The sequence below is a fragment of the Cryptomeria japonica genome, chromosome 3 (genome assembly GCF_030272615.1).
Source record: "Cryptomeria japonica chromosome 3, Sugi_1.0, whole genome shotgun sequence".
In the NCBI taxonomy this organism is placed as follows: domain Eukaryota; kingdom Viridiplantae; phylum Streptophyta; class Pinopsida; order Cupressales; family Cupressaceae; genus Cryptomeria; species Cryptomeria japonica.
The window spans coordinates 240,008,701-240,021,879 of record NC_081407.1 but is presented as its reverse complement, the minus strand read 5'-3'; the positions used below and the strand labels follow the sequence as shown (position 1 = coordinate 240,021,879).

At 35.5% G+C, this 13,179-nt stretch overlaps 1 protein-coding gene across 1 annotated transcript in view; it reads left to right on the top strand.

Moving 5' to 3' along the window:
- The window catches only part of LOC131074445 (peroxidase P7-like), an 88,880-nt gene extending 75,955 nt beyond the window's left edge, over positions 1 to 12,925 (top strand). The window contains exons 2-6 of the mRNA XM_059217285.1: positions 10,868 to 10,923; positions 11,298 to 11,429; positions 11,875 to 12,066; positions 12,179 to 12,344; positions 12,534 to 12,925. Coding sequence (XP_059073268.1) covers positions 10,868 to 10,923; positions 11,298 to 11,429; positions 11,875 to 12,066; positions 12,179 to 12,344; positions 12,534 to 12,925 — 938 coding nt within the window. The remainder of the gene's footprint in view (positions 1 to 10,867; positions 10,924 to 11,297; positions 11,430 to 11,874; positions 12,067 to 12,178; positions 12,345 to 12,533) is intronic.
- Positions 12,926 to 13,179: the final 254 nt, after the last annotated feature.

Genomic DNA, 13,179 nt, shown 5'->3' with positions numbered 1-13,179 from the left:
ATCAACGATAGAGACAATGGTGCCAAGAAGAAATGTGTCCTTACATAACTTGAATTGCTCATCTAACCATTGAGCTCTATGTGTATGCATTATGTACTCATAAACTAGTTTCTCTTGAAACATTTTCATAAATTCAGCTACACATATATCCTTTTTCACTAGCTCACATCTCTTCAAATCTTTTCCATCTTTAACTCCATATGTCACTGTCTTGTATTTTCTGAAAGAAACTAGTTTCATACAAATTTCATGTGTGTTCTCCAAATGTATGCATCTTGGTAAACATTGCAAACCACCACATATAGCACAAGAACCTTCCAAACAAGGCATCTTATAATAAATGCAACCATCATGTCTATTACATAGCACACTTGAAATAAATTCTCTTACTGACTTAGGAGGTGCTTGTATATTGCATTCCTGCAAAACATCATTAGTGTGCAAAGTAAAAAAAATATGACGAAAAATATCATAGTGTATGGAAAATTCAATATGCATCCTACAACAACACATGGTGCGTACATGATTAATCCTAATATAAAAAGGTTTTGCCATTTCAAAATTCTTATTTAAGGAAACTTTTGAAGGAATCTTCCATAAAATTTAGTTTGAATCATATCCAAATAGTGTTTGGCATGTGGCTCATGATTTGTAACCCAATTCGCCTTCTAACAACATCTCTTTGGTTGGGCGAAACTCTTGTGTTGTCATGCCAAAAAAATTCAATTAATATTCTCAGTGCATCAACAACAACCTTGTCTTTGCGTGGTAGTCTACCCGAGAATTCCCAAAGAGAATTATTGTTAGGTTCCTCTATTTTTTCCCGCCTCTTTAATGCTTTACTTAATGTTGTTCTACTAACGTTTAATGACTTATTTTCTTATCAAACGATCTTTTTTTTATTTTCTTGCTCATTATGGTTGATGTAATGACACATCGAGTAGCATTAGAATCTTTAGTAGATGATTTTGAACCAATAGCTTGATACGCATCAAATATATTTCTCACAATAGTTCTTTCACTGTTACTTTCAGATGATCTTAGGCCTAGAATTTTCATTGTCTCTCTAAAATTCAAATTTTTAATCATTTCAACAATTAATTGACATCTTGCCATTTGATTTAATTTTTCAAAATAGTTTTTCCATATTCTTTTAACCATTCTCTTACGATTTCGTTCATTCATTTTATTGGGCATTGACTTCAATATATTCTCATCAATGTCAATTAGATACTTTGGTTTCCTACGAATGATTCTAGGAGGTGTTAACATCAGTGCATTATGTACATTCAATTCATCAAATAGAGAAGGTGTATGTTCATCATTTAATTGATTATTCAATGTGGTGTCTTCTTCAATTGCATTAGGTTCATACGGTAAATCAAATGTTTCTTCTTCAATTGCATTAGGTGCATTATGTTCATTTGGTAAATCGAGTTGAGATGTTGAGGATGGCATACCTTCTTCTCCCATTGTTATTATGTCATGTAATTTCTTCATACGCTGCCTTTGTCTTTCCTTTTCAACCTCTCGTTGTTCCATCGTTCCTCACTTGTTCTTTCCCATGGTTGATATCAGTTGTCTTAAATAGAATCATATTACATATATATGTAAACAAAAGTTCATAAACAAACAAATAACCATAAATATGCATCTTATCACTATTTTTTGGAATCAAACTATTAAACAATCACAATACTATTGACAAAACTAATAAGAACAACAATTCAATTATTTGAAATCATGCAAAAACAAAAAATTCACTTACTTCTATGTATAAAACAATGATAGAATTGTAGACACAGCTCCAGTGGGGCCTTCAATGACCTCAAAAAATTCTTTTGAGGCCGTTGAGGCTCTTGGGAAACTAAAACTATGTCTATGTACCGGGTACGTGCTACATTAATAACTGTGTACATACTGTAAGTCCATAAAATATTGCAAGCCAAACGATATGTTTTTTTCCCATTCTATACTAATAAGTAGCGTGTACGCACTCCTAAGCCTAAAAAATGTTATCACAGGGTAGTGAATAATGGGCTCAGTACCTCGTACACGCTTACAAGTAATAAGTACCATGTACGTGCTCCTACCCCTTAAGAAAGTTATGGCAGGGCAGTGAAGTAATAGGTTCAGTACCCCATACACGCTATTGGTAGTAGAAAAAATGTGAATGAAAAGGGAGGGAGGGAGAGAGAGAGTGAGAGGGGGGAGAGTAGGGGGGGAGGGAGAGAGGAGGGGGGCGGAAGGGAAGGAGGGAGAGAGGGAGAGAAGGAGGGGGGAGGGATAGGAGAGAGAGAGAGAGAGAGAGAGAGAGAGAGAGAGAGAGAGAGAGAGAGAGAGAGAGAGGAGGGGAGGAGGGAGAGGAAGAAGAGAGAGAGAGAGGGAGGGAGAGGGAGAGAGAGGGAGAGAGAGAGAGGGGGGGGGAGAGGGAGAGAAGAGGGGGGATGGAGGGAGAGAAGAAGGGGTATGGAGGAAGGGAGAAGGAGACTAGGGGGAGGGAGAGAGAAGGAGGGAAGGAGGGAGATGGAGAGAGAGAGAGAGAGAGAGAGAGAGAGAGAGAGAGAGAGAGAGAGAGAGAGAGAGAGAGAGAGAGAGAGAGGGGAGTAGGGGGAGTGAGAGAGAAGGAGGGAAGGAGGGAGAGGGGGAGAGAGAGGGGGGGAGAGTAGGGGGAGTGAGAGAGAAGGAGGGAAGGAGGGAGAGGGAGAGAGAGATGGGGGAGGGAGGGAGAGGTAGAGGGAGGGAGGGAGAGAGAGAGAAGGAGCGAGAGGGAGAGATAAAGGAGGGGAGGAGGGAGAGCAAGAGAGAGAGAGGGAAGGAGGGAGAGGGAGAGAGAGGGAGAGAGAGAGAGAGGAGGGAGGGAAGGTAGAGAGAGGGAGAGAGGTAGAGGGAGGGAGAGAGGGAGAGAAGAGGGGGAGGGAGGGAGAGAAGAAGGGGTTGGAGAGAGAGAGAGAGAGAGAGAGAAGAAGGGGTATGGAGGAAGGGAGAGGGAGAGTAGGGGGAGGGAGAGAGAAGGAGGGAAGGAGGGAGAGGGAGAGAGGGAGAGAGAGAGAGAGGGGGGAGGGAGGGAGAGGTACACAGGAGGGAGAGAGAGGGGGGGAGTAGGGGGAGTGAGAGAGAAGGAGGGAAGGAGAGAGAGAGAGAGAGAGAGAGAGAGAGAGAGAGAGAGAGAGATCAAATACAGGACACAATATGACCCCTAACAACATCTAAGGGGTCATAGGGTATCCTAAAGGGTCATATGACACTATATTATCCCTTAGCACACCATAGGACCTATAATGACACCAAATAGTGTCTTAAGGGGTCATAGAACACCATATGACCCTTTAGAACACCATATGGTGTTGTTATGGGCCATTGGTGTCCTGAGGGGTCATATGACATCCTATGACCCCTTAGAACACCATATGATGTTGTTATGGGTTGTATGGTGTCTTAAGGGGTCATATGGTGTCCTAAAGGGTCACAGGACACCATATGACCTCTTAGGAAACATTACAACCTCTAATGACACCTAAGGGGTTATATGGTGGGCTAATAAAATGATATATTAAATTTAAAGTTATGAATAGAACATCAGTAGTTTAGTTTTGATATAGCTAAGTTAGACCATTGTCAATATAAGAGAGACTCCAAGCGAAGAAACAATGAGGCTTCACTAAAAAGCAAGTGTAAGAGCTTGACCTAACCCTAAGAGTATTGCCTAAGTTCTAAAACATATGATGATATTAAATTTCCAAGGTTATAGAACTGATCTCAATTGTGACTATAGGAATTACAGAAGAAGAGAAAGAGGGAGGGAGAGAAGAAGAGAAAGAGGGATGGGGTATGGAGGAAGGGAGAAGGAGAGAGAGAGAGAGAGAGAGAGAGAGAGAGAGAGAGAGAGAGAGAGAGAGAGAGAGAGAGAGAGAGAGAGAGAGAGAGAGAGAGAGAGAGAGAGAGAGAGGGAGAGAAGAAGTAGGGGGGAGGGAGAGGAAGATAGATCAAATCGAGGACACAATATGACCCCTAACAACATCTAAGGGGTCATAGGGTGTCCTAAGGGGTCATATGACACTATATTAACCCTTAGCACACCATAGGACCTATAACGACACCAAATAATGTCCTAAGGGGTCATAGAACACCATATGACCCTTTGGAACACCATATGATGTTGTTATGGGTCATTGGTGTCTTGAGGGGTCATATGGCACCCTATTATGACACCATATGGTTTTTTTATGGGTCGTATGGTGTCTTAAGGGGTCATATGGTGTCCTAAGGGGTCACAAGACACCATATGACCTCTTAGGAAACAATACAACCTCTAATGACACCTAAGGGGTCATATAGTGGGCTAATAAAATGATATATTAAATTTAAAGTTATGAATAGAACATCATACAATAGAACATCGGTAGTTTAGTTTTGATATAGCTAAGTTAGACCATTGTTAGCATAAGAGAGACTCCAAGCGAACAAACAATGAGGCTTCACTAAAAAGCAAGTGTAAGAGCTTAACCTAATCCTAAGAGTACTGCCTAAGTTCTAAAACATATGATGCTATTAAATTTGCAAGTTTATAGGACTGATCTCGATTGTGACTATAGGAATTACACACTTGATTTCTTTCATGGGTATGTACCGTTCCAAGCCGTTTGACAAGTGATGATCATCATATACTACCATTGCCATGCATACAACAAACTTTAATTTCTTTAGGTGACAGACGTTGTGTAACAACATGGGAACTCTCACATACCCACCACTATCATTCTCCAGGACATCATCTGTGTTACTCTCCCTCTTTCTCTTCCTACCGATTGTTTCCTTCTGAAAAATATATTGCAGGTACTCTGACTCATCATGTTGCTTTGTTGACACTATTTTCCACATCTTCTCTGCTCATTAAAAACACATTCGAGAAGACTATTGCTGTAGGTTTCCTTGTTTGTCACGGTAATGCACCCGTGGTTCAATTTCAAACCCTATTCATCCTATTCAATATACACACACAAATCCATCAGTCAATTTTGTTAGGAGAGCATACATGACAAAAATCAAAGAGGAATTTACAGACAAGAAATAAATTCACTTACTTCTATAGAAGTGTAGACACAGTTGCAGTGGGATATGGAGGGAGGGAGGGAGAGAAGAAGAGAAAGAGGGATGGGGTATGGAGGAAGGGAGAAGGGGAGAGAGCGAGAGAGAGAGGGATGGGGCATGGAGGAAGGGAAAATGGGAGAGAGGGAGGGAGAGAGAGGGATGGGGTATGGAGGAAGGGAGAAGGGGAGAGAGAGAGAGAGAGAGAGAGAGAGAGAGAGAGAGAGAGAGAGAGAGAGAGAGACCTTGTATGCGTTTTATTGGGGGAGACAATACACTTATATGTGTATATATATGCTTAATATATTATATATTATTATATACATACATATATATATATATATATTATATATTATATGTATATACACATATTATATATACAATATCATATTATACAATAGCACGTATGCGTTGTTTATAGTAAAAAGAGCGCGCACGCGCTGTTTGTAGTAAAAAGAGTGTGCACGTGCTGTTTGTAGTAAAAAGAGCGTGTATATGCTTCTTACATCATAAGTACCCCCGTACGCGCTTTTTATACCATAAGCACCCTGTACACGCTTTTTATACCATAAGTACCCCATACGCGCTTTTGACTGTTTAGGCTTGGAAATAGGCCTGGATGACAAAGCTACAGTTTGGAAGTTTGATTTCCCTCCATTTCTCTCATTTTTGACGTGCTTTATTTTATCAACTTGGTTTATCAACTTTGTCATCATTAGGTTTACACTTCATCAAGTGGGTATTTACCAAATTGCCACCATATTTTCACACATCTTCTGAGCTTTCTAACCATATAATTTTTTTAAAATTTGAACAACAATAATATATTATTATTGAATTTCTTTTACAAGTGTCTCCATAGTTCTCACAGACATAGATGCACCATTTTTTTTTTAACTTTTGATATACTTATCCAAATTTTAAAAAATTATATATTATTGTAGTGCACTTGATTCTTTACAATTTAAAAAAAAAATTATATTTTCGATTTGTTCAGTGCAACTTATGCTTTGTGCATGAACATGTACCTAATTTTCAGGATGTGCTCGATTGGAAAAACCATTTAAAAAAAAATAATCATCAAAAAATTACAAAAAAATACACATCTTCTAGTGCTCACTCTTAACTATCTTTCTACCAAAGGATTTGTCAAAATACTAAATCTAACTATGACTTTTTTGATGCGCACGTCAGACACTATGTTATGTTTTTCAAAAAAAATCAAGGTCTGTTTTTCGTGCGCAAAGGATTTGACCCCCTTAATCTTATCCAATTTTGAAAAAGTTTAGTAGTTTGGAAACTAGATTCAGAGTAATACAATATTCATTGTTTGATTATCTTCATATCTTGAGTGGATGGCTTTCAAATTTTGCCTCCAAGTTCAGGTTCACATAATTTCAGAAAAAAAGTGTCCACTTATACCCCCCTTTTTTACCACCATCTTTGTGCACTTACCCGTATCTAAGAAATTAAATAAATATTTTCATGTTTATGGAATTAAAAATTGGTCTATAAGAGTGAGAAAGGGCTAGAGGTATTGATAAAATTATAAACTACTTCCAAATTTAAAATCTTTAAATTTAAATTTTTGAAATTATTGTCTTTGGGAAGCAGTGTAGTAGAAGTTTAAATTATGTAGTTATACAAGGGTATCCTAGACTATATTCATTAAGATGTTTTGGGTTCATTTCCTATAGTTTGTTTTAAAGGATCATCATACTTTGTGATATTTATATAGATGATTAATTTAGAAAATTTTGGGTCTATATTCTTACAAGAAAATTTGATGTGTTTAGTGTATTTAAGTACTTTAGAGTTTTGGTTGAAAAGAATAATGGAAGGTCAATAAAGTGTCTAAGAATACAAAGTGGAGGTGAGTTCGTATCATTTGAATTTGAAAATTGTTTTAGGGTATCTGGGAGCCAAAGGCATAAAAACACATTTTACTCTTTTCAACAAAATGGTGTTGCTAAAAACATGAGTATGAATCTTCTAGAGAGATTAAACAACACACTTGGTAATGTCAAGTTGTAGTAAGAGTTATGGGTAGAATTAGTATCTACATTTTATGTTTGTTAGATCGGTCACCATTAGTTGCAAAACACTCTAAGATTCTTGAAGAGACATGGATGACTCATTCTTTGGATTACTCAAATATTAAAAAAATTGGTTGTTATGCATAAGCTCTTATTTCTAAATATCATCATTCTAAATTGGAACCCGAATGAAAGAAGTATATTTTTATTAATTATGGTGATGAAATTGAGGGATACAAATTATGGGATCCTATTGGCCATAAAATCATCATTATCTTAGTTGTATTTGATGAATCTCCTAAATCAAACATGGTAAAAGTTGAAATGGAATAGGAACACATAATAATATCAACAAATTTATTTAGAAACCCATTTATATTGAAAATAAGGATCAAGAAGAAGAATTCAAAGAATAATTTGAGCATGCTGAAAATGTATAAGAAAATATAGAAATTTCATAATCAACTCTAAGGAGATCTACATGGGTCAAAAAAAATTCTAATAGATATAAATATTCTACTTTGAATCTATTTTTTTTTATTTCTAATTATGGGGAACCTAGTTGTTATTAGAAAGTGATGGATGATATTAAAAAAATAAAAAATAAAAAATAGAAATACAAGAATAAATGGATGCCTTGGAAAACAATAAAACGTGGAACTTGGAAAAATTCCAAAAGGGCGGAAAATTTGTTGGTTGATACTAAAGTTGGAAAGTGAAAATATTTATATTAGTAGGAAAAGGGTATTCTCAAAAGAAAGGTGTTGATTAATTATTGTTAAGGATGTAAAAGAATATTTTCTTGCAAACTCAAAAATTCATTGTATGGCATAAATAAGTCTACCAAGAAATGGTAAAAGAAGTCTATTTCTTCATGGTGAGCCACTTTTACAAGAAGTGAGTATAATCATTGTGTTTACATTAAAAAAAATTAAAATGGTTTATTCATTATCTTGGTGTTGAATATGTTAATGAATATGCTTTTAGCAAGAAAAATCATGGTTGAGATCAACAAGTTAAAGGCTTAGTTGGATAGGACATTTGATAAAAGGATCTAGGAGTAGCCCAAAAAAAAAAATTGGGTCTAGAAATACATAGAGATATAGAACATGGTAATATTTGGTTATCATAGTAGAAGTATATAGAGAAGATCCTCATAAGATTTAGTATAAAGAAATTTAAACGAATAAATATCTATTTAGGTACTCATTTGAAGCTTTCTTCAAGTTTATATCCTAGTAATAAAGAAGAAAAATATGATATGTCTTGCATACCACATGCTAGTACAATATGAAGTTTAATGTATGTGATGACATGTACAAAACCAAATATTCATAGGTAGTTGTGTTTTTCTCAGATATATGATAAACACAGGCAAAGAGAATTGGATAGTAGTGAAATGGGTTCTTCACTATCATAGAGGCATAAGTTATTATTGTATCACTTATAATGGTTACAATTATTTAGTTTATGCATATGTTTATTAAAAAAATGTAACTGATTTGGAAAAAAGGACATCTACTTCAAGTTATATCTTTATTCTTAAAGGAGGACCTATTGGTTGGATGTCAAAACTTCAAGGAATAGTTGCTTTATCCAACATTGAGGTATATTATATGACTACCTCTTATACATGCAAAGAGGAAATTAGGTTAAAGGATCTATGGGTGAACTTGAAAAAATGAAAGATGTAAGGTAAATGTATTTTGTGATAATCAAAATGCTATCTATTTGGTCAAAAAACTACCTTATTGTAGTAGGACCAAGAATATTATAATTATATACCATTTTATTAGACATGATAAAAGTGGAGGTGGAGTAGATCTTTAGGAAATTCATATGCTAGAAAATTGTGCAAACATATTTACAAAACTTTAGGCATTTTTATTGAAGCATGGGAGGATTTAGAAGCTTGATTGGCCTCATTGTCCACTCTAAATTTAATATACAAGAAAACCTCAATATAAAATTATCTGACAAAAAATGAATCATTCAGATTATTCATTTCCATGCTTTTCATAGTAAATCTATAATCTAAATAAGAAGTTGTATCGCAAGACCCTTATATGGGGTTCCAATGGGGCTGCACAAAAAATGACAAATAGTTTATTATTGAATGTAGGTAAAGAAAATTGAAGCTTTCCAAGTAATGATGAGATGTTAATAAGATGTATCATAAGACCCTTGTATGGGATTTCCAGCAGGGCTACATAAAAAGGGAAAATTTTATATTCTTTGAATTTAGGTAGAGAAGGTCCAAGTCTTCCAAGTGATGATGGGATGTTAAATGTAAGTTGTATCAAAAAATCAATGAACACTGAACCATTTTGAAATAATAATATAAATTTTCTTTTTCAATATTTTTTATTTATTTTGACATTATTGATAATGACTTTGATATCAATTATTGAAATTGAAAAAAAATGACTAGATTTATTATATATCGATTCAAAGATCTAATGATCCTTCAAATCAACAAAATATAATAACAAATGTGTCTAATAATGATAAAATAAAATATATATTTCCAGTAGTGTGCAACGATCAATATTTTTTATTAAAGGTAAGAACAGATACATTTAGATTGCTACTAGATCACTGACATATATTAATGATATCCAAAGACAAACTAACCCCAAAAAAAGTATAGAGAAAGAAAACAATAAGCTTGCAATTTGAGTATATCTCGAGAATGTAGAGAGGATTCGATAAATTACTTTAAAAAAAAAGATAATCTACAATTTTCTTAAGAGAAAAATCTAATTATCTTTAAGTTTGATGGTGGCTATGTTGTGGAAGATAGTTTTTTAAAGACAACAATTGAATTGTCAATAATGAAAATCCTTCTCACAATGCTTGACACTGTTCTATCGAAAAAATTAAGCAAATTTGTAGAAGGACAAAGAGGGTCTGGAAGCTTTATTGGGCTCATTGCTGCACTCCAAATTTTATTTACATAGAGTCTCAATATAAAGTTATCCGACAAAAAATATATAATTTATATTCTTCAATTCCACGCTTTTCATAGTAAAACTATAATGTTAACAATAAGTTGTATTAGAAGATCTTCATATGAGGTTCCAATGACGCTGCACAACAAATGATAAATTTTCTATTGTTAAATTTGGGTAGAGAAGATTGAAGGTTTCCAAGTGATGATGAAATGTTAATAAGTTGTCTCACAAGACCCTTGTATGAGATTTACAATTGGGCTGCATAAAAATGGAAAATTTTATGATTTTTGAATATAGGTAGATAAGGTCAAAAGTTTCCAAGTGATAATAGAATATTAAATGTAAGTTGAATCAAACAATTAATGAACAATGAACCATTCTGAAATACAAATCTATTAAAAATATACATTTTTCCTTTTCAATAATATTTTTATTTTATTATTCTTAATAATAACTGTAATATCAATTGTTGAAATTGAAAAAAATTGAATAAAACTACTACATATCAATTGAGATGATTCAAACAAACAAAATTTGATAATAATTGTATCTAATAATGATGAAATAAAATATATATTTTCAAAACTCTTCAACGATCAATCTCATTTAATAAAGGTAAGAACAGATATTTTCAGATTACTTCCAAACTACCAATATACATTAATAATATCCAAAGATGAACGAACCCAAAAAAAAAAATACACGAAAGCAAACGATAAGCTTTCAATCCAAGCATATCTCGAGAACGTGCAGAGGATTAAATAAATTAGTTTCAAAATGACAATCCAGCTCAACACCTGAATGCAGATTTGAAAGCTCAGCGTTCAAAGAAGACAGACGATAAGGTGAGAAAAAAAGAGAGCACGTCTATGGTTCGCAATTCTCATAAATTTAATGCTGTGTTTTTTGTTTGGAAAACTGGTGTTTTCAAGGGAGATACCTAATGCCAACTCTCTTATTATTGGGCATTATTTTGGTGGTAGTCATCTCCAATTTTGATATCGATTTAATCAATTTAAATGACCCGTGAACCAGCTAATGTACCAGATAATCCCAATCATTCATATTCCGTCCAATCCAATCCCAACCACAGCACACCTATAAGTAGCCACATAATTCTCCATTGCATTCACCTCAAATAAGAAAATCATGGCTTCTTCCATGTCAATGGTGAGCAAGCTTGTAGCATCTATTGCTATACTGCTATGCTGGAGCACAGTCTATGCCCAGCTTCGCCCAGATTTTTACAAGACGTCGTGCCCAAAGGCATTGTCCACTGTGGATGAAAGCCAAAGAACCACGAATGGGCGCATCGTTGCTTCGTCTTCACTTTCACGACTGTTTTGTTAACGTAATCAATATGTTGTTTTGAAACTATTTATCTCCATATTTTATATGAATAGGTCTCAGTATTTTTATTAATGAGAAAATAAGAGGGGATGAATTTGAATTCATATGGTAGGAGTAGGAGTAGGAGTAGGAGTAGGAGGTGGTGGATTCAAACATTTCATTTGTTTCATTTGGAAAGAGTAGGAGGTTTTGGATTTAGTCATCCAACTTAGAAAATAATTACTTTCATACATCATCACTTATACACAAATGCATCTTACAAACTGAATAGCCGCTTCCTCAAACTTGTTCCATATGAAAGAAATAAGAGTAACTAGTGGTGGGTTCACTCATCTACTATTCCTTAAGGGATCATTATTTATTTTTATAATAGTCAAAAACTATTCCTGCATTTTTTATGATTCATATATTGCTAGTAATGTTCTTGGTTTGCTCTCCAATTGCAGGGCTGTGATGGGTCTATACTCTTGGACGACACAGCAACATTCACGGGAGAAAAGAGTGCAGGACCAAACTTAAATTCAGCCAGAGGTTTCGACCTCATTGATAGAATTAAGACTCGGATTGAGAATGTGTGCAAAAACGTCGTTTCCTGCGCTGATATTTTGGCCATTGCCGCTCGTGATTCTGTTGTCCGAGTATATATTTCTGCACTCCTCTACCTTTGATTACAACTTTTTCTAATGTTATAGACAAATTATTCCTTCTCTCCTCTATAATGACATTAGAAACTTGTGTTTGTAATGGTAGTTGGGAGGCCTATCATGGGCTGTGAGGCTTGGAAGGCGAGATTCAAGAACTGCAAGTCTAAGCGGTGCAAACAACAACCTTCCAGGCCCTGGTTCAAGCCTCGGCTCTCTAATCTCAGCATTTAGTGCTCAAGGGCTGACTACTCAGGACATGGTTGCACTTTCAGGTAAGTCTTTGTAAGAGAGATTTTTGCAATTCATAATTCTGATCTAAAGTTAGATTAGATTGTGTATTGAGTTCCCTATAATATTAGGGATCATGATCTTCTTAATGATGAATCAGAAAGTATGTTCTACAGCGTTATAAAAACTCAATACAAACCTAAAACAATAGATTTGACTATATATTTGTGTAGGTGCTCATACGATTGGTCAAGCACGCTGCCTTTTCTTTAGAAGTCGCATCTACAACGAAACCAATATAGACAAGGCATTCGCTGCTTCTATGCAGGCCAATTGTCCCTTCACCAGTGGTAGTGGTGACAACAACCTCTCACCCTTAGACAAGATAACTCCCAATGGTTTTGACAATGTGTACTACCAAAGTCTGACAACTAAGAAGGGACTTTTTCATTCAGATCAGGAACTGTTTAATGGAGGCCTTACCGATACTCAAGTTAGAACATATAGTATCAATCAAACAGCTTTAGGGGATTCGAGGCCCCATCATGATCGGGCAAAGTTTTCTACTGTTACCGGAGGGGCCTACCCGTACACCCCCAAAATGTCTGGGTTGTCCAGCCCTTAAGAAAGAATGAATGGCCAGCCGCCTAAATTAGGAGGGGAAAGATGAGAAGTGGGCAATTTATTGCCCCTACTATTCGGCTGGGGTTCAGTCGGAAAAATGCCTACTGTATCGGAATGCCTGAGCAATTCCTTCTCTTCTTAATTATCGTGTACCATTCCAGATACGCCGGGGTCAAATTGTAGGAGGTCCCTTGCAGCTCATGGGGAGGAGAGGAGAGATTCGGAAAAATTGCAGGAGAATAAACTGATGTCTAA